General features: G+C 41.2%; 1 protein-coding gene across 1 annotated transcript; it reads left to right on the forward strand.

The window, feature by feature from the left end:
* Positions 1–7,124: 7,124 nt before the first annotated feature.
* Positions 7,125–25,577, forward strand: LOC101958986 (uncharacterized). Its single transcript, XM_078035545.1, is given in 5 exon segments — positions 7,125–7,311; positions 11,514–11,668; positions 22,677–22,860; positions 23,032–23,092; positions 24,225–25,577. Coding segments are annotated over 5 exon segments (1,806 nt in total). The 3' UTR covers positions 25,444–25,577.
* Positions 25,578–27,008: the final 1,431 nt, after the last annotated feature.

Raw genomic sequence — 27,008 nt, forward strand, 5'->3', positions numbered from 1 at the left:
CATTTTTTGTACCCCCAATCATGGTTAAGAAAATGTCATGTCTTGGCAAAGTTTTAAATTCTATAATCAATGACGTATTCTGAATCTATAATGATGAGAAAAATTGAAATAAAAGATGACCCAGAGAAAGCTGCATTAGAGCTCTCTCTCTGGAGATTGCTCGAACAGAACGACTCCTGTCTCATCTTTTCGCCGACGCCACTCATCCTTCAGGACTCCCTGGATGTGGCTCAGGGTTCCATCTCCAGCAGAGAAAGGGGTGGGGTGGGGGGAGGCAGGCAACCCTCTCAAACAGCAATGTGCAGGGGAAATAAAATGGGCACCTTGTGCTCAATGTAGATAGTCTACATTCTACTATTATCAATTCTTATGTACAGACCTGACTCGGCTGATCCCACAAGTCTGCTCAGCTGTTTGCCCTAAAATCAAAAAGAAAAGGTGTTGATTGAAAGCAGGAAAGGAACTTTGACCAGTGCAGCTACACCAGGGAGACAAGGAAACTCTGTCTTACCCTGTGTTTAGGTGCTGACAAGGGCTGTGAGATTTTCTAGAAAGGGAAATCATTGTCATGAATGTATAGGGGAAATTGTATGTAGGAGTTAGTATTTATTGGAAAAGAATAATATCGTATTATTATTGCAGTAGATGATATGCAAATAATATTATAATATGTAAAGTTGTATTAGGTTAGACTTCAGGCATCTGTAGTCTCATAACATGTCTGTGAGCTCAAGCTCATTTGCCTCCTTGAAACATGTCATTCTATTGCACAGACTGACCTCATTATTTTCTCTCAGTATAAAGTCCCCCTTTGTGAACTCTTTCCATGTCAAGGTTTCAGATGCACCAACATTTTCAAGAAAAGCCACAAGCCCATCTGCATCCTGCCTAGGCAGCAATGTACCCCCAGATGCTCACCCAGGGCTCTCAGCTTCCTGGGTTTAACTATCAGAAAGAAATAATAACCCTGCTCAGCTCTGCAAGAAAGCCCGCATATAAACCATAAAAATGTGCCACTTGGGGCCAATACAGCCTGTCATATTAGCTCCTATAATGGAAAGTAAATACAATTTTATATTCTTCTCTTAAGTTGGACTTTTTGAAGTCTTTCACATCCTGCACAGTGCATCACATTCATTCTACCTAACAATATTGTCCATGGACAAGGGGGGATCTTATGTAAAAAGTGTGGAAATGTGGGCACATAGCTGCCCAGAGCTGAGAATTGAGTTCCACGTGCTTTTATTGTCCCCCATGTCGAGATTGAATTGAGGGTGTGGGCGCTTTAGCACTGAGCTACATCCCCAGTCCCCCTTTTCATTGTGATTCAAAGAAGGTGGGTGGGAGCATAACTGTGATGGATCTGAGAAAATAACCCCAGATGGTGACTCCAACCTGTTATCAGACTAATGAGGAAATAAGAAGTACAAGCATGGTGGTGCAGGACTGTAATCCCAGCCTCTCAGGAGGCTGAGACAGGAGGATTGCTTGCTCAAGCCAGCATCACCAAAATAGGGTGCTAAGCAACTCAGTGAGATCCTGAGTCTAAATAAAATACAAAACAGGGTTGGGGATGTGGTGAAGTGCCCAATTGCCCCTGGATGAATGGAAGGATGGGTGAATGGGTGGGAGGATGCATGGACTGATGGGAAGATGTATGTATGTCTGAATGGATGGCTGGATGAATGGGTAGATGGGTGGGCAAATACACAAATCCATGATGCATGGGAGAGAAAATGGGCAGATGGGTGGAAGCAGGGATGGCTGGTAGATAGACAGATGGATAGATATGTACACAGATGCATGCTGATGGATTTGAGTAATGATAGTGATTTGCTATTCCTGAGAATAAAGGGCTCAGAACAGAGTACAGTTCTTCAAGCATATATGACATCACGTACACAGTTTAGCCAAAATAAAAAAATTCGCCGCACTTTCTAAGATCCTTTGGCCTTCAAAGTCCCCCACTCAGACCATCTCTTTTGGCCCCATTTTGGCCCTGTCTCCCCCACACCCCACTAAGACATAATTTTTTCCCTAGTCCCCAGTTATACTGGGGATCAGGGTTTCTGTGAACTCAAGATATGCAAATGTCTTTTGGACCCATAGCTTTCAAATCTTTTTGGTCCAAACACAGCAGTGGCATTGCTGGGTCATATTGTGATTCAATCCTAAGCTTTTGAGAGGCCACCACATTGTTCTTCCAAGGGCCACCTGGAGCTTCAGGAGCTGGGAGAGGCAGGAAGGAGCTTCCATGGAGCCTGTGGAGGGAGCTGGACACCATTGTAAGAGGGGGGTCCTGTCCACATCTGGCCCTTAGAACCCCTGAGTGGGATCTTGTGTGGAAACAGGGTCTCTGCTCAGCTAGTTAGTGAAAGGTCCTGAGATGGGTTCCTTCTGGGTCAGGGGGCCCTTATGCAATGGCAGTGTCCACACAAGAGACAGAGAGAGGACACAGACACAGAGATGGAGCCACATGGAGACAGAGGCAGAGACTGGAATCATGGGGCCACCTGGAGCCCCAGGAGCTGGGAGAGGCAGGCAGGAGCCAACCTGGATCCTGTGGAGGGAGCTCCTCCTTGTGACCACTGGTCTCAGCCCTTTGCCCTCCAGGGCTGGGGGAGGGGTGGAAGTTTTTTATTTCAGTCTGTTTGTTTTGGGTTATTAATTATAACAGCCCCAGGAAAACCCTCACAAACTCAGAATCATCTCAAGTTTTTTGAGAGGGCTAAGACATTAGCTTTACAGTTGGAAAATGATTATTTCTGGTGCTAAGTTCCGCAACACTAAGAAATTTAATTGCATTGGTCAATTTTCAATAAATTTTTCCAATAATTAAACACACAACACCACCCCATCAACAAAACTGCACTGTATTTCAGCATATTCTTCCCATAGCAACCAGCATCCCCGATGCTCAGTTCATCAGCCAAGATTATCCTAGATTAGCAGCCCAGTAGGATGTTTGGATTGTTTTATCTTCATTTTATTTTTGTTTTTTTTGGTACTGCAGATTGAGCACAGTGAGCCTAAGCACTGAGCCACATCCCTAGCCCTTTTTCATATCTTATATACAGAGTCTTGCCCATTTGCTCAGGCCCTCACTACATTGCTGAGACTGGCCCCCAAATTCAACCCTCCTGCCTCAGCCTCCCAAGCCACTGGGATTACAGGCATGCCACACCACAGCAGATAACACTATATTTTTTGAGGAGACCTTCAGTCCTGGGAGCAGAGATGTCTAAGAACACAGGAAGAAAGCAAGTTGGGTGCTGCTAGGCAGATTATCAAACAGACTGAGCACGATCATGGGTTAGAAATGGTCTAGGGCCATGGGAGCTGGCTCCTGGGGAGCAGAGTTTGAGGGAGGTTGTGTGGGAAGGGGCAGCCGGGTGGGCCCTGATTCTGCTGTGTCTCATTGCTCCATATAGGGAATACCCATAGAATGTTAAATAGAGAATATAGCATGGAATCTCATTACTTAATAATAACAGTATAATTATAATGCAATAACAGATAAGCTCTACCTTATAATTTACAACCTATGTTAATGTGCCTGTGTCAATATTTATTTTGAAGTGGCGCACACTGTAATTCTGTGACTTGGGAGGCTGAAGCAGGAGGATTGTAAGTTGGAGACCAGCCTCAGCAACTCAGAAAGTCCCTAAGCAACTTAGAGTCTTTGTCAAAATAAAATATATATATAAAAGGATTAGTAATGTAGCTCAGTGGTTAAGCACCTCAGGTTGAATCTCCAGTACCAATAGTCATAATAATAATTAAAGTAATAATTTTGTTGATATATCTGCATAATTCAAAGCTTGACACTTAGTAAGTTAAGAACTTGGAGCTTCTGTGGGGACTTGGGCTACAAAGTCAACAGAGTCAAGGGTGTGGCTGGGTCTGAAGAAGGTGACCCAGCCCAGAGGATGCTGAAGAACTCAGAGGTGTCAAGGTGGGCTGGTGACTGGGGACACCGCTTGCCCAATGTGCTGGCTTTGTGTTCAACACAGCATGGGCGATGGGAAGGAAGCAGGGCTCCTAGCGATGGCCAGCTGCCATCTCTTTCCTTATCCCAAGATCCACTGGGCTGGAGCTGGCTTTGGCCATCAGGCAGAGGTGGAGTTAGCTTGGGTGGTGGCCTGAGGTCATCAATGTGTAGTCAGGGTCTGTGGTCTGAAGGCCCCAGGCTGGGTGTTTGGTTACAGCAGCCCAGGAAGACTAATACAGTGACCAGCAGCCCTCTGACCAGTGCAATGACCTGAGTGTGTCTGGAGCTGCCACATTGGAACTGAGGGTCCCTTAGCTCTGAGTGGTGAGCATGTGGAGATGTGGCAAGCCAGCCATGGGCTGGGTGTGAACTATGAGCCTGCTGGATTCTGCCCACCACCTCGTGGAACCAGGGCTCCGAGTCAGGCATGAGGACACAGGTCTCCCAAGGGTCTCTGCAGAGGTCAAGGATCAAAGGCGGGTCAAGATGGACCACTTGTCCCCAAGGCATGGCAGAACCCTCCCCCTCGGCAGGCTCAGGCGCCCTCTGGCTGGAAGAGCAGGGTCAGGAAGTGCCTGTTCCACAGAGTTGCTCCTGTGGAGGGACAAGGATCACAGAGAGATGACTGAGGACAACAGCAGGACTCAGCCAGGTGTCTTCAGGGGGTGAACAGCACCAGGGATGGTGGCCTGTGTGTGGGTGGGCATAAGCTGTTCTGTCCTCTCCAGAGCAGAGAGAAGGCGGCCTCCAATTAGATCCCTCCAGACCCATTCACCTCAATGAGACCTGAGAGTGTGACATCCAGAGAGCAGCTACTGCCTGAGGATTTACACCTCAGACAGGAAAAGCCACCCATCAGGATGGACCCCAGCCATGACTGATGTCTGTCTGCTCAGCCTGCTCTGCCCTGGTGCCCTCCAGCCACAGGCACAGCCCTCCAGCTCCCAGCCCTGCCCGGCTGCTGGTCGACCTGAGTCCCTTCAGCTCTCACCTTCCTCCTTCACTATTCTCTTTTTGGAGAAACACAGCTTATTTTAAAAAGATTCTTAGAGATTAAAATTCCTCTTTCATCTCACTCCAGCGACAATGGCAGCTTCTAGGAACACAAACAACAGTGAGTGTGGCGCAGGGGAGGGTGTTAGACCAGGAGGCAAATAAAGACCACTGGCTCAAATTAAAATCAAATTAAAGCAAGGTTATTATTTTGACCAGCCGGGCTGCCTCTCCCACCCAACACTGACCCCAAGACCTGCTCCCCCACCTATCTCCCTTCCCTCCTGTCATCCTCTCCACCATCCCAGACACCCGCTGGTTCCATTCTGTACTCCAGAGGCTCCGCAGTCCTCAAAACCTGGCCTTTTTCTGGGTCTCTACTTGAGGGAGACGCACCTGCACATGCAAGGGACTGAGTAGCTTCTCTCCATGAATCTCTCTTACTGCCAATTTAATCCCCAGCCAGCCTACAGGCCCTTAATGGGGACAGTTTCCTTGCCAACACGCCCTGAGACCTCTCTTTCACGTCTCTGCAGTCACTCTCTGCTCTCTGGGCTGTGCTCCTGTGCAGAGGCTTCATCCAGGTTCCTGCATTTAGAATCCTCTCCTTGATGCAAGGGGCCTGTTTTCAACACTTCTCCGTGAGCAGAGTGCCCCCTGATGGCCGTCCTGTGTTATGACCGCTGTTTTACAAGCCTCCTCCGTGGTGTTCAATCTTCAATCCCCACCTGCTTGTGTGTCTGGTGCACTGCTCCATGTCTGGGTCCCTGCGTTTGCTTCTGTACATTGCTTCCAAGGAAACCGGGCCTTTGTGTTTGTGTGGGCTCTGTCTCATCCAGCAACGAGGCACACGGAACAGGGTCTTGGACAGTGTGGCTAGAGAGTCACGAATCAAGACCTCCAAACACCAAGCAGGAAGCAGGTCTGATTTTATTGGGCAGTTACCATGTGTATACACTCGGGCAGCAGCTAAGCACATTACACGCAGCCACCAATACAACTTCTGAACAACTCTAGGAGACCAAAGTAGGCCCCCCAATATTCCCTCTGGCCTACTGATGATTCCAAGGCTGTTCTGTTGAGCAACTGCTGGCACAAAAGAAGCTCTGAAGAGCCACAACCAATCAAGTAGCAGGCCATGGAGCAAGTGCAGGGTCTGCAACAAGTGGCCTCACGCCCAGGGAGGGGCCGACAGGGTGAGCAGTCTGCTGCTCACACTTCTAGCTGGAGGGGAGTGGCCTGCCTCTCAGGTGCCCTTCATGTATGCCACGTATGCAGTTCTCCATGCACTTCTCCCCACATCTACCCCTCAGACTTGCCACAAGGACTTTTGCTAGCATCCCTTATTTTTGTTTGGTGGCCTTCAAATGCTTGCATAAGCGTCTCACAACACAAGAAAAAAATTATTACTGTCACACTCAGTAGGGCCAGGGTAATAGCGTTATAAGGGTTAGTAGCTTGGCTCTCAGGTTTTTCCAATGTTCAGCCAATCCCTGGAAGAAAGAGGAGGCTGTTGAGACAGACAACTTAGTCCCCTTGATTTGGACCCTGGCCTTACTGACGTCATGCAGTCGTAACACAGTGAGCATCCCAAGCGCCCTTCATGAACTGAGAAAAAGTGGAGAACTGCAAAGTTCCATTGTCAGATACAGCGTATTGGGTGACGCAAATACTATGAAATTCAGGGTGACCGTGAGCCTTAGCAACATAAACAGAACACCTCGAGGCTCCTGGTGGAGGTCTGGTTCTTGCTAAATGAGGCAAATAGTGGTTCAGTTCAGTTTATTTAAGTCATTTTGAGAGGCGAAGGCTGCTGCCACACAGGGGACACGTTGTTTCCAGTGTCCACGTGTGGATCCCCTGAGTGAGCGCAGCAGTGGCAGTGGCTGTGGCGGCGATGGCGGCCACTAGCGCAACAATCCCAGCAATGATGAGGCCAATATCACGCCTTGTCCGGTGCAGGATCTCACTCAGAGGATGCTTCCTCTGCATGTCCCATGGACTCCTCCACTCCTTGGACTGGTTCACTGGAAGCCAGGCTGCGGGGGGCATCTGAGGATCAGTACACATTTAGCTTTCATAGCCGGTGTAGACAGGTTGGGAGGCAGCAGGATGCATTGACTGCACAAGGGATCTCTGCATGAGTGATATTTACACCATCAGAGGCAGTGATTATGAGCATGGCAAGGGTGGCATGACACAAGCTTGTGCACAGTGGATATGGGTATACTTACGGATGAAGGCATATGTTGCATTTAGGGCCTTTATCGACCTATTCATGCAGCCTGCTGACGCCTATTTGAAGGGTCTAGTGGCCAGCAATATTGGTGTGATGCGAGATTGATTTCCTGCATAGTGGTTGATGATAGATTGTCCCAGGTAGCAGTTACTTCGTAGCCCACATGGTATTTGGGCACATGGGTTACATTCCAGGGAGCTGTGCCCACCCAGGTGCTTAGGTATTGATCTTCGCAAGAGAAATTTCTCTTTCCAAGGAGATAAGGTGTGGCTGCCACACATGGATTTTTTTGGGGTGCTGTCATTATCAGAGGGGAGCTTTCTAAAGAGTGTTTTTGGGCATGTTGGCAGCCAGGGTTTCTGGCAATTGCCATGGGGAGGTGTCTATGGCAATTGGTAGCGTTAACTACCAAGTGTCAGTGAGAGACAGCCAGCATAGGACTTGTTATATTGATCTACAAAAGTATCATTAGCAAGAGCAAAACAGAGAGGACGGTCCTGGTTGTAGGTCTCATTATCAACGACGGAGAAAGCACTCGGCCGAGCAGGCGTGGGAGTGCTGGTGTTCCCCTGCTCGGGTGGTCCTTGTACGGCTACCTCAGGATCAATCAGGCCAGAGTTATTAGAAAAGAGCTTAGATAGGGCTCCTTCCCAATTGACCACCGCTAATTTGGTGGCCAAGGGACCAAAGCCCAATTTACGTGGCAGGCAGTTTCACTGCAGGCACCCAGATGGGGTGAGGCTTCTGTCAACATGTACAAACCCTGGACCCAGTTTTAGGAGAGTCGCTAGACCATTCCATGCACTTTTGATGGGATCCAGCTGGGAGATTATAGGTAAATGGCAGGGCACAGTGAAGGGGGCCTATGTTTGTGGCTGGCGGTTTCCATGGAAAACTTTGAAATTGAAAGAAAATTTGAAGTAAATAAGATTTTGTTCAATGCATTGAGAGGAGATTGGGTAGAGTCTCCTTCCTCCCCCTGCCCCGTTTTTTTAGTATGGCCTTTAATTCTTTGGGTGTTCTGACTATGATGCATTAAACCTGAGGATTATAGGGGATCCTAGTGACATGGTTTATATGCCACGTAGAGCAAAATTCCTTGAAGGCTCTGCTTGCCTAGGCTGGAGCAGTGTCAGTTTTGATGGAGAAAGGAGATGTCACCTTGGCTCATGATGAGCAGTTCTAATTGGATTCTTTATTTTTTTTATAGCTGCATACAATAACTTTATTTGATTTATTATTTATATGTGGTGCTGAGGATCAAACCCAGGGCCTTGCACATGCAAGGCGAGTGCTCTACTGCGGAGCCACAACCCCAGCCACCTCTCATTGGATTCTTGTCCAACGAACTAACCTTATCTTTCAAAATCTGGCCTGTGAAAAGTCTCAAAAAATCTCTCCCTGCAAAGTAACTCTGATTCCTCTTAGGGTGAGTCCTGCTTGCATTTCCTATGCAGATCACAAGTAGTTTGCTGAGGAATGTGATGTAACCTGCCTACTTAGACCAGGCAGGATCGAAGGTAAATCGCTTTTTAGCAAAAAATGCAAATAGGGGTCAGCACAGTTTTCTCATTTTATAGGATTATTCTTTTAACCTTCTGTTCCCACCATTGTCATCTTTCTGTTCCCTAAAAGTGTGATAGTAGGAGCAAATGTGACTCCATTTTGTTTTATGACTTCATCCTGTGAAATAACTGTGCCAAGTAGAACAGTTAAAAGGAAAAGAACATCTTGATTGGGGCAAGATGTTCTTTTCCTTTTGCTATAGAAACCTTTAAGAACACGGAACTATCCAATGGGGTATTGTTTCTATAACTAGGGTAACAGGCTCTGTTTCAGTAACTGGGGGGATTGGGCTAATGTGATTGGTTAGGCTTCCTGCCCCTTGACTGCACTCTCCTGCTTCTGTAACCTGGCTTGCTTTCATTGCTAGAACCCGAACATCCCTTCTGTAGTTTTCAGGTTTATAAGAAGCACCCTTGCAATTGTTCCAGGCTGATCAGGGAAACAGCTTTATGTTGTGGTCAGCCGCCACTGGTGTGCTTCAATAAAGGCTTGATTTGATTATACATGAGTGGTCTGGAAGTCAGTTTATGAAACTCTGAAATGAGCTTTAACTATAACAAAAGACTGAGAGACAAATGTACAGAGAAGGACACATGTTTTACTGATGGTCTTTCAAGATGAAATGTTTGTAGGAGAAGGCACTCAGAAAACAGTACAGTCAGCATTTTATTTTCTGGTGCACAAGGTCCTTTTACCCACCTTCATTTCTCACTGAATACTATGGGGTATACCTTTTTCTGGATCATCACCTGGGTTTTACTGTCTCCCATAGGGTCATTTAAAGAAATACACTGCCGGGCACTGTGGTGCATCCTGTAATTCCAGTGACCTGGGAGGCTGAGTTAGAAGGATTGCAAGTTCAAAACCAGCCTCACAACTTAGTGAGGCCCTAAAGAATTTAGCAAGATCCTGTCTCAAAACAAACAAACAAACAAAAAAAATAGAAAAGAAAAAGAAATAAAATAAAAAGAGCTAAAAATTTGGCTCAGTGTTTAGGCAGACCTGAGGGTAATCCCTGGTTTCAAAAACAAATTATATGATATATATCTCCACCCTCCTACACAGACTGCTGTAAATCCTTTTTTCATTTAATTTTTGCATATTATTTTTTACATGTCATATAGCTGTCAAATTTCAGATTAAACAGTAACTGGCTAGAATACTTATTGCATTCTGTAATTCAATGTCTTTTGAGGGAGTTAAAAGGACACAAATGATTTAATTAGGATTTATTTATTTATTTATGGTACTGGGAAATAAATTCACAGCAACTTGGCTACTGAGTCACATCACGAGTATTGTTAAATACTCGTTTTTTGGTGTTTTTTTTTTGTATTTATTAAAGAGACATAGTTTCACTAAGTTGCTGACGCCTCACCATTGCTGAGGTTGGCTTTGACCTGGCAATCCTCCTGCCTTAGCTTCTGGAGCCACTGGGATTGCAGATGTGTGCAACCATGCCCAGTCTAAACTTCTTATTTGTCTTCTTCTTCATTTGTCAATAGTAAATTGAAGTCACCATCCTGAGTTTTTATTCTCAAACCCATTACATTTATGCTCCCACCCACCTTCTTTGTATCACAATAAAAAAGGGGGCTGGGGATGTGGCTCAGTGTTACAGTGCCCCTGCCACGGATTCAATGCCCAGCGCAGAGGGGGGAAAAAAAGCACCTGGAGTTCTCAGCCCTCAACTGGCATGTGGCCACTCTTCTAAACTTGTGGGAATATGACTCTTCATAATTAGCCCCCTGCCTCTATTATCCATGAGTGATATTTTTAGGTAGAATGAATTTGGGTCAGTGTGCCGCATGTGGAAAACTTTACAGTCTTAATGTAGAAAACCTACATTAAGCACAAAGTACCCATTTTATTTCCATGGCACATTGCTTTCCTTCCATCCCCATTCTGCTGGGGAGAGAACACTGAGCCCAATTACCAACACCAATTGCTCAGGCTCTCTCAAGATCAGTGGCCAGCAGGTGAGGAGATTTACTGAAATAACTGTCAAACTCGTTTCATTTTTAGATATCACACATGTGTGATATATGTGATAACTTTAAATATTGTTTCAAAAATTTTGAGACTGTCTTGCTAAGTTGCCTGGGGTCGCACCAGCTGATACTATATATGTATATAGGTATTTTTTTCGTTGAGGTTCTGTGGGATAATCCCTGTGGGGCTTGACCTCTGAGCTAGATCCCCAACCCTCTTTATTTTAATTTAAGCTAGGATCTCCCTGTTTGTAGATTTGACCTGAACCTTGGGCTCCTCCTGCCTCCGCCTCCCCCAAGTAACTTTTTGTTTGTTTGTTTGTTGGTTTGTTTTAATTGTTGTTTGCTTCTGTGGTGAGGTTAAAACCCAAGGCATCACCCATGCTGGGAAAGCAGTCTCCCTCAGCCAGAGCTCAATCCCAGATGTTACCAACTGTACCAGGTTCCAAGCAAAGGCTTCCCACCTGGATTAGTTCTGAGCCTAGCTAAAAAGTCGCACCTGAAAAGGGCTGGGGCCAAGGATCTGCCACTCTAGCCAGTTTTAGGTAGTGATTGGATAAACTCAGCTGTCAGTCACAATGCAGAGGCATGCCTAGAGGCGGCCCATCAGAGACATTAGGTTGGAAGTGTCCAATCAGATCCGAGAAAGGGCGGGCTTTGGAAATCTCGCGGGCTTTTCTCCCTGACCAACTACACTCCTCCCTTTCTGGGCGCCTCGTGCTCTGCCCAAAAGGCCTAGGTGATTCTGAGCAGCCTGTGCCCCCTCCATCTCTGGTTCCCGGAGGTTCCTCGAGAGAACCCGGGGTCCCCAAGGAAGACAAAAATGGTGAGTTTGTGTCCAGGGCTGGAGCTACGGGGTCAGCACCTGCCTTGGGGCCCCACAAACGGGTGAGCTGCAGAGCCTGAAGGAGTCTCCTCTGGAGGTTGCCCTGGGTCCCTGTCCCCTGGTCCTGGGGGTTGGGCTGGATGGTAGTGTTACCGCTGTTGACCGGTGACGGGTTCTTGCTTCCCCGATGTTGAAGAATAACACCAAAGAAGCACACCGAGGCATGGTCAGAGTAGAGATTAGAAGTTTATTAAAGGACAGCAGAAAAGACTTCTCCTGGAGGAAGAAGGGGACCCAAAAAATGGAATCCATGGAAGTGCGGATGTTTCCCCTTTTTATAGTTTTGGTGATGAAATGTAGGTTGGAGGGCCCGAGGGGTGGGACACAGGTGGGCCTAATTATTACCTTTTGGGATGGGCTTATCACTTCTCTGGGATGGGCTATCTCCAAATCTGTTGGGGCTGTTGGTTAATACTTCTTCCAGGTGGACTTTGGCCTAAGGCCTTTCAGGGACTTCATTCACATTCCATGAATTGTCCTGTGTTTTCCCTGCGTCATTCCCAGCATGGCCTCCATTTTAGATTTCACTCGATATTATACCCGATTTACCTAACTACACTGACTACCTAACTTTAAATCTGGCTTCAGTAGAACCTTGAAGTCACCTCCTGGTGGCTGACCCTAAGCCTCTGTCCACTGGTCCCGCGGGGTGAGCTGGATGTTGGGTGCGCGAGGTTGGTGCAGAGGGTGCAGCCTCATCCTCCATGGCGGATGGCACTGGGCTTCTGCTCTCTGGCCCCTATGGGTGGGCTGGTCCTGAGGTCAACTGCGGAGCATGAGGCCAAGTTTCCGCTGGCAGGTGGCCCTGGGCCCAGACCCGTGGCTTCCATTGTTGAATGGGCAGCTCAGGACTCCAGCTTCCCCTCCCCTCCCTGCTGGTGGCCCGCCCCCACTCTTCCAAACGTGTAGGAAGCAGGATCCCAAATCCACTTTCCTTCCCCCAGTTTAGTTCCTCCAAAAGCTGCTGTAGGTCTTTCAAATTGCAGTTGCCTCCTGCGTTCTAAAATGTCCCATCTTTTCCACTTCCCGTCATAAATATCTGGTCTTCCTCCTGTGTTTCAAATGAACACAGCCTACTAATTTTCACTTTTCCTCTAGAGAAATATTGGAAAGAATATTTTGTTTTTGTATTGGGGATCAAAACTAGAGACGCTTTATCAGTGGAATCCCAGCCACGCATTTGTTTTCCTCTTTTTAAATTTTGAGATCTTATTCCAAGTGTTTTGTACACTGCCCTCCAACTTGTGATCCTCCTGCTTCAGCCTCCTGAGACCCTGGGATTATAGGCCTGTTCCAGTATCCCTGGCAAGAATAACACTTTTGAAAGCATTTGTTTTCTGTTTCTGAATATCATACTTGAGGGTAAAGAATAATCACTTGGCACCTCCCGTGTCTGGGTAAAATAACTGCTTTAAAGAAAATAAAGCAGTTGATTACTTGTACTAGGGATACTGAATCTTGGGCTGCATCCCCAGCCCTTTTTGTTTGTTTTGTTGGTTTTTGCAGAAAATTATTTCTTTATTTTACTTGGTTTTCATTACTTATACATGACAGTAAAATGCACTTTGACACAGCATACATAAGTAGAGTGTAATTTCTCATTTTCTGGTTGTACATAATGTACATTCTTACAGGTCATGTAGTCATATATGCACATAGGGTAATAATGTCTGATTTATTCTACTCTTCTTCATCTCCAGCCCTTTTAAATTTTATTATAAGACAGCATCTGGCTGTATTACCCAGCCTATCCTGAAAGTTGAGATCCTCCAGCCTCAGCTTCTCAAGCAGTTAGCATTAAAAGCACTGACCACCATATCTGAAGAAAATAGTTTATATTTTTAATTTTTTTTAAAATTTGTTTTAAAAAATTGTACATGATAGTAGGATGTATTTATATAATTTGGTGTATTATAAATGGATGGGAAATAACTTCTCATTTTTTTGAGTGTACATCTTGCAGAATCATATTGTTCATTTAGTCACACATATACATACAATAATAATGTTTATTTCATTCTACTCTTTCCCATCCCCACATCTCCTCTTCTTCCCTCCAATAACTTCCCTCTACCTAATCTAAGGTAACACTATTTTCCCCTAGTGCCCCCCCTCATTGACTTTATTGTAAATTAGCATCCACATATTAGAGAAAACATTTGGCCTTTGGTTTTATAGAATTGACTAATTTCGCTTAACATGATATTGTCCAACTTCAACCATTTACTGGCAAAAGGCATAATTTCAGTCTTTTTAAAAGTTCAGTAATATTCCATTAATATATATATATATATATTTTTTTTTTCTTTATCCATTCATCTATTGAGGGAAACCTAGGTTGTTCCATAGTCTAGCTATTGTGAATTGAGCTGCTAGAAACGTTGACATGACTGCATCACTATCTATATGGTGATTTTAAGTCCTTTGGGTATATACTGAGGAGAGGGATAGCTGGGTCAAATGGTGGTTCCATTCCCAGTTGTCTGAGGAATCTCCATACTGCTTTCCATAGTGGTTGCACCAATTTGCAGTCCCACCAGCAATGTATGAGTGTACATTTTTCCCCACATTCTCGCCAATATTTATTGTTGCCTGCATTCTTGATGATCGTCTTTCTGACAGTACTGAGATGAAATCTTAGAGTAGTTTTGATTTGCATTTCTCTAATTGCGAGGGATGTTGAACTTTTTTTTCATATATTTGTTGATCAGTTGTATTTCTTCTTCTGTGAAATATCTGTTCATTTCCTTTGCCCTTTATTGATTGGGTTATTGGGTTTTTGGTGTTAAGTTTTTTGAGTTCTTTATATATCCTAGAGATTAATTCTTTATCAGAGGTGCATATGGTAAAGATTTTCTCCAATCATGTAGGCTTTCTTCTTACATTATTGTTTCCTTTGCTGAGAAGAAGCTTTTTAATTTGAATCCATTTCATTTATTGATTCTTGATTTCACTTCTTGTGCTTTAGGATTCTTGCTAAGGAACTCAGATCCTAAGTTAATGTGTGAAGATTTGGGCCTATTTTTCCTTCTGTTAGGCGCAAAATCTCTGATAATAGTGTCTAAGTCTTTGATCCATTTTGAGTTGATTTTTGTGCAGATTGAGAGATAGAGGTTTAATTTCATTTTGCTACATATGTATTTCCAGTTTTGCCAGCACCATTTGTTTAATAGGCTCTCTTTTTTCCACTGAAAGTTTTTGGCACCTTAGATTAGTATGATATAACTATATTTAAGTGGGTTTGTGTCTGTGTCCTCAATTCTGTACCATTGGTCTACAAATCTATTTTGAAGCCAATATTTTGCAGCATTGTTTTTTTTCTATAGCTCTGAAGTGTAGTTTAAGGTCTGGTATTGTGATGCCTCCTGCTTCACTTTTCTTGTTAAGGATTGCTTTAGCTATTCTGAGTCTCTTATTTTTCCAAATAAATTTCATGTTTGACTTTTCTATTTCTATGAAGAATTTCATTGGAATTTTAATAGGAATTGTATTAATCTCATAACACTTTTGGTAGTATGGCCATTTTGACAATATTCTGCCTATCCAGGATCTTGGGAGATCTCTCCATCTTCTGAGGTTTTCTTCAATTTTTTTCTTTAGTATTCTATATTTTAAATCAGAGGTTTTTCACCTCTTTTGTTAGATTGATTCCCAGGTATTTTGTTTTATTTTTGAGGCTATTGTGAGTGGAATAGTTTTTCTAATTTATATTGAAGAAGATTCATTGCTGATGTATAGGAATGCATTTGATTTATGGTTGTTGATTTTATATCCTGCTACTTTGCTGAATTCATTTATGAAACCCTTATATTTTCTGGTGGAATTTTTTGGATCTTCTAGATATATAATCATGTCATTAGCAAATATTGATAGTTTGAGTTCTTGTATACCTATTTGTATCCCTTTAATTTCTTTTCTTCTAAGTGCTCTGACTAGAGTTTCAATGATGATGTTGAATAGAAGTGGTAAAAAAGTACATCCTTATCTTGCTCCAGTTTTCATCAAGAATGCTTTCATTTTTTTCCCATTTAGAATGATTCTGGCCTTGGATTTAGCAGATATAGTTTTACAATGTTGAGGTGTTTTCCTACTGTCCCTATTTTCTGTAGTGTTTTGAACATGAAGTTATGCTGTATTTTGTCAAATGCTTTTCCTGCATATATTGAGATCATATGATTCTTGTGTTTAATTCTATTAATAGGATGAATTATGTTTCTTGATTTCTGTGTGTTGAAGCAACCTTACATCCCTGGGATGAATCCCATTATAATGACTTTTAAAAACAAATTACCCATTTCTCCAGATGAAAACAGTATTGAAAATCCATTTTCTTTCTTTTCTCAATAGTGTGTGTGTGTGTGTGTGTGTGTGTGTGTGTGTGATCCACTTTTCTTTGTTCTTGCGTTATTATGGAAAGTGTATTTATTACATAATATTTTTTCTTATGTATAATTTGTGAATATTCCATGGTGTGGTTTATCTACTTTTTTATTGAATTAAGTCATTTCTTAGAGTAGTTGTAGGCTTTTATTGTGTAGTGGGTTCTCTAGATGAACAGAATGGAGAGGAAGAATAATTTTAAAAGGATATTTATTAGATTATGTTACATGACCAGAAGCTGGATAGTCCACAATGGCCATTTTCAGGCTTGAGAGCTATAGAAGTAGAAGATGTGCAGTCCAAGATACTTAAGCTTCAGAAAAAGAGGGTTTGATGGTGGTACCCTAGTCTGTGATCCAGTGCTTTTGGACACTCCCTGGAAATATCCTGGCAGAATCTGCTTGGAAGAGTGAAGAAGGGAAAGTCTGATATCTTCAGGTGATCACAGCAGCAGAGGAAAAGCCATCTGAAAAGAATCCAGCTTGCTCTGATGCTGCTGCCTTGTTCTTCCAACTTTTATTCCATCCAAGCCATCATCCTATTTAGTTGATGATGCACACATCTAGGGACATTATCCATTGTGGTATCCCACATGGCAATCACTCCTAGTTACACCCTCATAGAACCACTCAAAAGTTTCATTATCATCAGCATCTCTGAATCCAATCAAGGCGACAATTCAAGTGAGCCATTACACATAGTATCATACACCCTTTTTTATCCAGCTTATAGTCTCCACTGTTTTCAACATCTGGCATTGGTGTAGGATGTTTGTTAGTTAATGATCCAGTTGAGTGTATTTGATGAAGAGTGCGAATGAAGCAACACATGATCATCAGTCCAAATCATACATTACCTTAGGTTTCCTCCTCTTTGTGATATCCTTGTGTGTGTGCCATGTATTCTACATGACAAGGTCATACAGAAGAGATTCACTGCCCTGAGAATTTGTGATTCTTCTTTTTTTCACTTCTTACTTTTCAAACTTTCCTCTCTACACATGCCCTAAGTCTCTGGCACCCATTGTCATGCCAGTTCCTCCATAAGGTTGCCTTTTTCAGAACTATGTTGACTTGGAGTCTTACTGCACTTGGCCATTTGAGACTGGCTTCTTTCACTTACCAGTGTGCATTGAAGGGCGCTGTATCTTTCCAGGCTGGAGAGCTCATTTTATGTGTGATATTCTTTGTGTAGTAACATTGTAGTTTTTCCATTCACTTCTTGAAAGGTGCCCCTGAGTTAATTGTAGAGTGCACAATATTGATTTTGTAAGCACATGAGTGTCTTCCACAGTATCTGTTCCCTTTCCATTCACATGAACAGGGAAAGAGTTCTTGATGATTTACGTTTTCACTGTCTTTCTGTGCTGCCTGTGTGAGTTTCTCTTCAGATCTTCTGCCAAGTTTTAAGTTGGTTGCTTGCTTTCTTACTAAGTTGTTGTTCATGTATGTTGAACACCAGTCCATTGTTATTATGTGTTCTGAAAACATTTTTCCAGTTTTTCTGCTTGTCTTCTTATTGTCTTAAGTTTATCTTTTGAAAAATGGAAACTTCAATTTGATAGTTCTGTTTACTAGTCTTTCACTCACAGATTATGTTTTTCATATTGCATATGAAGCTTTCATGCCAAGTCTATATTTGTTTGTAAGTACTTCTGTGTTATTTTTTGAAGTTCTACATTTTGAATTTATTTGGAGGATGTACAGGCAATATTTTGGTGCTAGGTAGAGAATCCACAACCTCCTAAGTGCCAGCCAGGTACTTTGCTAAAGCTGCAGCTCCAGCCCTGTGTCATATTTGTAAACTGAGTCTCCACTGGGAGCCGAATTTGTGACATTTGTGAAGGAACTATTCTCCATTTCTTTTCATGCTAATGTACAGTTGCTTTGCCAACACTTTTCTAGAGTGTATATTTTGCAGTGATTTCTCCTTTGCTTATTTGTCAAATACCAGTGGAGTATATTTCTACTGTGCCAAATACCACACTATCTTGATGATTGTAGCCTTTTAGTAGTTTCAACCTCAGATAATGTCCATTTTCTGAAATTATTTTTCATTATTGTGATTTTTGTTATGGGTCTTTTATGACTGTAAATGAAACATAAAAGGTATTTTATTTTGATTTTATTGAATCCATAACAAAATTGATAATAATTGATGATTACACTGAAGCTTCTCCCATATGAACATGAAATATCTCCACATATTTGCCTGGTCTTTTCTTCTCTCCTTAAAAACTTGCACTTTTTGTCATACAGATTTTTTTTCAGTTTTATATATGAGTGTTGCTTTCTTTCTTTGTGTGTATGTGTGCTATATAACTGGTATATGTTTGTGCTAATATTTTGTTTTGTTTTCTGGTGCTGGGTGTTGGACTCAAGGGTGCTCTATCATTAACCTACATTTTTAGTACTATTTATTTTTTTGTTTATTTATTTATTTAGAGACAGTCTTGTAAAACAGCCCATGCTGGCCACAAAGCTGGGATCCTCCTGACTCTTGTCACTGCAAATAGTTCAACTAGTTCAGGGATCCCTGGCATTGCCTCTGTGCTCAGCTTGCTGCTGCCGTCAGGATAACAATTTTCCTATTTGTCAACCTTGTGCTTTACAACCCTGATATCATCTTGTTGATGTTCATAATTCTTTGATTTATTTCACATAGGGTAAATGTTCATGTGTCTCTCTGGAGAAATTTGTGATTTTCTGACCTTCGGTATATTTCTTCATTATTCTCAACTTTTTTCTTTACTATTGATATAACCATGATATTTATTACTTAGCTTTCTATTGTCATGGATGATGTTAATTAGTTTTTAAATTTTTAATCAACCTTGCATAGGTGTAATAATTCTCTCTTGGAATTGTTGTATGATTCTTTTTATTCATTTTTGTATTTAGTTAAGTAATGTTTGTGGAGGTATTTAGCTTTTATGACCATGAGAGTAATTCATAGCTCCCTTATTTAATCATGTTCATTTTGTTAATATTGTAACATGTGCCTCAGAAGAAACTGGAAATTGTTTTTTCTGCTTCTTCATGGTAGAAAAGAAATGTAGAAAATTTGGTGGTTATTCCTATTTGCCTTTTGGAAGCCTATATGATGTATCAGAGTCCTATGTTTTTGTTTTTGTTTTTAAGCAGCAAAGAGGTGTTTATTGTGAGCTAGCTCGGTCCTCCATGCGCACACAGCAACTGGTGACACTAGGAGTACCTATGTTTTCTTTTGGATAGTAATCAGTTATTGAGTCAGTTTCTTCAGTAGGCATGAGCTCATCTGTTTTGTGTATTTGTACTTCTGTGTAAGTTATAAGAGATTGTTTCTCTCAAAGTATTGGGCCAGTTCCTCTAAGTTATCTAATTTTTATCGAGCACATGTTCATGATATTTTTGAAGGGCCCATGAATGGTAACAATGGCTCTTTTAATTCTAATGTGTAGTTTCTCTGTCCTCTGTTGTCTTTTTACTTTAATGTCATAGTATTTCTTATACCTTAGACTAATTTACTTCCTTTGATGTGGTGGTAAGGATTGAACCCAGTGCTTCACTGGTGCTAGGCAAGCTCTTTACTGAGCCATAACCTCACCCCTGTGCTCTGTTTCCTTATCCTCCTATCAATTTATCAGTGATGCTGATCTTATGAAGAACTTGGTTTTGCAGACTGATGACTTCCTGATTGTGGTTTCATCAATACCCTTTCTGTTATTTGCCTGTGCTTAATTTATACTTATGTTGCTTTTCATTCTCTTGTTTTTTTAAGTGGAAGGTTTAATGATTGCTTTTTTTTCTCTCGTTTTCTGAAATGTGTTTTTGATCCCTTAGATAATGTTTTGGATGCTGTAGATACCACTGACACAACATCTATGCTGTTTCCCATGTTGGACTTTTACATTTCATTATTTTTCTAAACAAAGTCAAGTTTTCCCTTGCATCACCTCTTTCTCCTGAGTCTGTTTAGAGTCCTGTGTTGCATCTCCCATTTCCTGGAGGCTTTCCAGCTGCTTCTAATTTCATTTCTGCTTTGCTCCCATGTTCTTTGAGCATACTTAGGATTTCACTGGTGTTGCACACTTGCCGAGGTGAGGCTTATGGCTCAGAATGTGGCCTATTCTGGGGAGTGTTGCTGTGATCCTGAGAAGACTGTGTGTTTTGCTGTTGTTGAATGGCCAGTGAAGCCCTGCTGTCTGCTGCTTTGCTGTGTGGTGTCAGACCCTATAGACTTGTGGTGATGTCTCAAAGTGTAACTGCAGAATCTTCCTTGTTCTGGACAGTTTTGTATGTTTCTGCCTGATGTATTTCTACTTTGTTTCAGGTCCGTGCACATTAATAATTCCAGACAGTTATTTGTAAAGTTTAGCTCATGGCTGACACAGTGATACATACATGTAATCCCAGCCACTGAGGAGTGTTAGAAAAGAGGATCCCAAGTTCAAAGCCATCCTCAACAACTTACGTGCTGAGCTACTTAGAATTTTTTTTCTCAAATTCGAAATAATATTTTAAAATTGCTCATTTGTTAAGTGCCCCTTTAAATCATTGGTATAAAATGTAAACAAACAAATACATAAATATAAAATTTAACCCAGGAATTCTGGAGTCTGGTCTCTCTCTGAAGCTTCTTTTTAATCAGATTTTAGTTGATGGTTGAGAGAGTAAACAATGATTTGCTATACTTTTCTAATGCAGGCTGTTTGTTTACTTAATTTCTTTTAAGGAATTTCTGCTCATTTTTCAAAATAACCACTTCTGAAACAGAAGAGGGAGAGTTTGTTTTAGACATTAATATAGTTCCATAATGATTTTAGTTTCAGTTGACCAAACTTACATCAGATCTGCTGTGTGCACTCTGGAGACAGTGACCATGCTCTCACATTGGGATGTTGGGCCTCTGTCCTGTACCAGAGAGGGTCAGTCTGAAGGGCTAGAGAAGGTCACACTTTGCTTGCTGCTCTCCATTCTTCCTTGTGACTGCTTTATGGAGCTGTTGGGATCCTTTCATGGCTTTTGGCCATGGTGATGTTTTTGTTCTGATGGTTCTGCTTGTGTTTCCACTTTTCTCTGGAGGTATGTGTGGAGCAGCTCTCTCTCCCTGGAACCATTTCAATCTTGGATGTAAATAACTTTCTTTCTTTGAAGATCAATTGGCTATATGTGTGTTAGGTTATTTTGGGGTTCTATTACCTTCTAGCTTATGACAGAATCAAAATGTTTCCCGACTTTCTGTTCTGTTCTATTTCATTGCAGTACTGTGATAGTTCCAGCCCCCTGTTGTATCATTTTGGTATGCATGCTTATCTTTGTATTTACTGCATATCATTTTTATAAAATTGTTTATCTTATTGTTTTTTTAAAAACTAAATTTTCACTGGTGCAGGGGTGCCTGCTGGTAATCCCAGCAGCTAGGGAGACTCAAGGAGGAGAATCATTATTTTAGATGCTAACCGCAGCCACCTACTAGGGCCTGAACAAGTTAGTGAGTACTGCCTTAAAATGAAAAGTGTGCTGAGCATGTATCTCAGTGGTTAAGTGCCATGGGTTCAATCTCTGCTCTTTTTTTTTTTCTTTTATTTTGCCCCACCGAAATAAATAAATAAATAAATAGTTTAAACCTTTTGTAATCATCTTAAAAGTGTTTTAGTCTTTCACATTTGAATGTATAATAAATGGACTTTTTTTTTCTACAGAATAGTGGTATGTCATGCCCTTTGCCAACTAGATTCCAGTTTGCCTGGACCATCTTTGTGATCTGTGTCCAAGACACCTGGTGTCTGTAATCTTTTCATGCTGAGAAGAACAGCACATTGAAAGCTTCCTCTGGGTCTCTTGCTCACCTCTGCTGATACTATGCTGCTTAGGAGGTCACCTGTTTTAAGTCCTTGAGTATGGTTGTGTATCAGTGGCAGGGGCACATTCTGCTAGATAATCTTTTTGGCTTTTCTGTCATTGTGGAGACAGAATTCACAGCATTTTCACAGATGTACATGGAGTGACCTGTTTCACACCCAAACTGTGTTAGATAGGTGATGATTCTGGGTTGCAACCCTGCTGCTTTACCACAATCTGGAAATGCTTTTACCTTAGGTTTATTTGCACCAGCATCATTACAGGCACTAGAAAACTCTTTCACAACAGACATCCATTGTACATGTGGTGCATCCTTGCTCAAAGAGTTTTGTTCAGAACGTGGCCATGAGGTACATGAATGTTCCTATGGTAGTGAACTGACTTCTATTCATAAGAGTTTTTCAACTGTTGGACATTCATTGTTGCAATGAGATTTAGAATAGTAGTTCCTGTTGTTTATTAAGAAGACCTGTTTGAGTCTCAAAACTTTTTAACGTTGTTGTTGGGACAAGGTGACATCTTTGTTCCATTGAGGTATTTATAAGACACCTATTTAATAGAGGTGCAACCAACCCAGAAGTGAGGAGTGAACCAGGAGCCCACCTTACTTACTGTGAACTTACCAAAGGAACGGTATAAAACACTTTGCTTTTTGCCTTCCAAGTGGCCCAGTTCAAGTGTTGGAATGTCTGAGAAGAATTGAGTGCCACAAAGATTTGATGAACCAAATTGTAGAATTAATCAGAAGGTGAGAGAATCATCTGAATAGCATGCATGTTAAGTATAGATTTATGAAGCTGTCAGTGTATCCTGGACTACACTACACATTTGTGGCATTTTTAAGATCTCAGTGACCTTTGAGGATGTGGCTGTGAACTTCACTCTGGAAGAGTGGCATTTGCTGGATCTATCTCAGAAGAACCTTTACATAGACGTGATGCTGGAAGTCTTCAGAAACCTGGCATTTATAGGTAATATTGATGATTATTTAATTAATCAACTAGAGAACTTATGAAGATTTTGATCATTTATGTAGAATTTGAAAAGGCAATCAGTTGGTGAATTATTTAGCATAAAGAGCACGTAAAGGCATTACTAGTTCCTCAAAATTTATAAAAGTTTTTTCTGGTTTGTCATTTTAGGAAACAAATGGAATGACAAGAAAATTGAAGATCAGGTCGAAAATTCTGGAAACAATCTAAGGTAATTATAGTCACAAGAGAAATCCTGGAGGGAATCTGAGAATATCATATAAATTTTAAAACAAACCAACCAAAGAAATATGCACAAGTTGAAATGTACTTATTTTCTTACATTTTTTACCAAAAATATTTACATAACTGTAAAAGACATTCAGTCTTTTCAAAGTTGTTGACATGCAAAAAGTGGTATGGAATTGTGTATGTGAATAACACTATTTGAATATTAGCCATAAGGAAGCTATGTTGAAAAAGATTACTTTCTTTCAATTTCTTTAGATTTAGGCACTTTGTACAAGTCAGAAAACCTAGCCTTTCCCTGATGTTAGTAGTAACGATAGCTTATTCTAGCCTTTACCTGATGTTAGTAGTAATTTCAGCCTAAAACCTATAAATAAATAGAAAATCATGCATGAATTAAGCACTGATAATGTGAGTATTGTTCTTCAAAGAAGTTATATCTTGAAATTCAAAGGCAAAGAAGATAGTTTGGGGAAACTTTCAATGAGATTCCAATTTTCAACTGGACATAGAAATAGTGTAATAGAGTAAGTCCAAATGACTGCATCATGTGTGCAAAAGACTTCATATGCCCTTCATTCCTTTATAGGCAGATGAGTTCTCACTCTGGAATCAAATTCTACAAGCATGAGGAATGTGAAGAAATGCCATGTGAATTTAAACAGTACAGGCAATCTCTGGTTTCTCTTGAAAGTGTTCAGAGACAAATGTTAATACAATCTGCAGATGAACCTTATGAAAGTACAGTATGTGGGAAAGACATCAGTTGTCCCAGTGACATTCAAAGACATGAAAAAACTTATGGATGGCAACCCCATGAAGGTCAAAAATGTTGTGAAGCCTTTTCTTCTCTCCCAGGTGTTCAAAGACACATGAGAACACACAGTGGAGGCAAACCTTTTAAATGTGAGGTATGTGGGAAAGCCTTTCCTTTCCCATCTTTTTTGAGGAGACATGCAGAAACTCATTCTGGAAAGATTCTATGAATATAAACAAGGTGATCAAATCTTCATTACACTCACAAGTCTTCCAACTCACACGATAAGGCACAGTGGGAATACACGTTTTAAATGCAAGGTATGTGGGAAACAATTTGCTCATCCCTGTTTATTCAGAATACACCAGAGAACACATTCTGGAGAGAAACCTTATGAAGGTAAACAATGTGGAAAAGCCTTTGCTAGATCCCATCAGCTTCATAAACATGAAAAAACTCACACTGGAAAGAGGCCCTATGCATGTAAGCAGTGTGGGAAATCCTTCACTCAGTCCTCTTATCTTCTGAACCATAAAAGAACACATAATGGAGATAAGCCCTATGAATGTAAGCAGTGTGGAAAAGCCTTTGCTAGATCCGGTGGTCTTTACAGACACGAAAGAATTCACACTGGAGAGAAGCCCTATGAATGTAATCAGTGTGGCAAAGCCTTCACTCAGTCCTCTCATCTTCTAAACCATAAAAGAATTCATACTGGAGAGAAGCCCTATGAATGCAAACAATGTGGAAAAGCCTTTGCTAGATCCTGTCAATTTCAAGTACATGTAAGAACTCATACAAGAGAGAATCTCCATGAATGTAAGCAGTGTGGCAAAGCCTTCACTCAGTTCTCTGACCTTCAGAAACATAGAAGAACGCATACTGGAGAGAAGCCTTATGAATATAAGCAGTGTGGAAAAGCCTTTGCTACATCTAGTGATCTTTACAGACATGGAATAACTCACACTGAAGAGAAGCCCTATGCATGTAATCAGTGTGGCAAAGCCTACACTAAGTCCTATAGTCTTCTAAACCATAAAAGAACACATACTGGAGAGAAGTCCTATGAATGCAAACAATGTGGAAAAGCCTTTGCTAAATCCTGTAAATTTCACATACATGTAAAAACTCATACAAGAGAGAAGCTCCATGAATGTAAGCAGTGTGGTAAAGCCTTCGCTCGGTCCTCTTACCTTCAAAATCATTTAAGAACACATACTGGAGAGAGGCCCTATGAATGTGAGCAGTGTGGAAAAGCCTTCACTCAGTCCTCTCACCTTCAAACACATAAAAGAACTCATACTGGAGAGAGGCCATATGAATGTAAACAATGTGGTAAAGCCTTCACTCGGTCCACTTACCTTCAAAATCATTTAAGAACACATACTGGAGAGAAGCCCTATGAATGTCAACAATGTGGTAAAGCCTTTGCTACATCCTCTAACCTTCACCAACATGAAAAATTGCATACTGTAGAGATGCCCTATGAATATCAAAAATGTGAAAAGGCCTTTGCTACATCACCTCATCTTTACACACATTGAAGAACACATACTGTAGAGAGATTTTACTCATGAAAACAATTGGCAAAGTCTACTGTTACTACTGTTTCCCTCATAAATATGTAGAAAATTTACTGGAGAAAAATCCTTTGAATGTGAAATGTGGTTAAATCAGTATTTCTTGCCACCTTCAAAGACAAGAAAAGGCTCACTGCCAAATATATATATATATATATATACATACATATATACTTATACATACACACACACACACATATAGTAATGGAGCTTTAGCCTGGTGGAACTCTAACACTGAGCAACATTGGTATTTCTTTTTTTTTTTTTTTAATTTTGAGATAGTTATTTATTGTGTTCCTTAGAGTCTTGTGAAGGTGCTGAAACTGGCCTCAAACTTGTGATCCTTCAGCCTTAGCCTCCCCATCTCTGAGATTAAAGGCATATATCACCACATCTGACTGAATAACTCTTTAAATATAAAAAATATGACAAATCAATCCATTTTCTTTGTTGCCTTCAAAGTCATTTCCCTCACACTGGAAAACAAGCCCTCTGAATCTGGGAGATTTGCTACAACCGATCAAAATATATTTCTGACTATTTTTTTTTCACATATGAAACTACTCATGTAGAGAAGCTCTGTGAATATAAGAAATGTGGGAAGTGTTCTTATATTTTCGGTTTCCTCTATGGACTGAGAAGATTCTTTTGGAAAGACTCGGGCCAAAATGAATACATCCTATGCATGTAAGGAATAAAAAGGCTCAGGTGTTCTAATTTGTTTAGTTTTATGAATGCATTCATACTGTAAAAAATCCTGTGGATAAGCAATGTGGGGCTTTATTCAGTTTTCCCAGTTTCTGTAATATAAAATGATTCATATCAGGGACAAAACTTCTGCTCTTTAAAATAGGTTGTAACACTTTCAACTTTTCATGTCCCTTTGAGCATCATGGAAAAACTCAGTGTAGACAAGCCTTGTATGTAGAAATGTAGTGAGACCTTCAGTTGATGTAGATCCAGTTGGAGTTTTTCAGACTTGTAGAACTTTTTATTTTATTTATTTATTTATTTATTTGTTTTGTTATGAGAGATTCAACCTAGAGATACTTAACCACTGAGCCAAATCACAGTTCTTTTTATTTATATATATTTTTTTCAATTTTGAGACATGGTCTAATTGGATTGCTTAGGTCCTAAGTTGCTGAGGCTGGATTTGAACTTGTATTCTCCTGCCTCCCCCTGATATAGTCGTGCAGTGCCTTCAGCAATCAACTTTTATTTTTGAGAAAATGATTGTAGGTGTGGAAAATATGTGTTCCTTCAGTTCTCCTCTGTATATTCATAGGTAATGCAATGCATCCTGGAGTAGGCATAAGGATGTCATCAGCATGAAGACAAGAGAGCCTCATATCTTTCTAGGTTAAATCTCTTATTATTAGATTTAATTTTCCTGTTTTTAAGGGTTTTTTTATTTGCATCTGTAGTCAACTCTCAAACATTATGACATAATCTTATATATACTGTGCATGCACTTGTGTGTAAAATCTTGTATGCAATATAGTTTTATACATAGAAATATATGGAAAAAATTTAGAGTTTTCATTTTTCTATTTTCTTTA

This window comes from Ictidomys tridecemlineatus, chromosome Y, assembly GCF_052094955.1.
Source record: "Ictidomys tridecemlineatus isolate mIctTri1 chromosome Y, mIctTri1.hap1, whole genome shotgun sequence".
Taxonomy (NCBI): Eukaryota; Metazoa; Chordata; class Mammalia; order Rodentia; family Sciuridae; genus Ictidomys; species Ictidomys tridecemlineatus.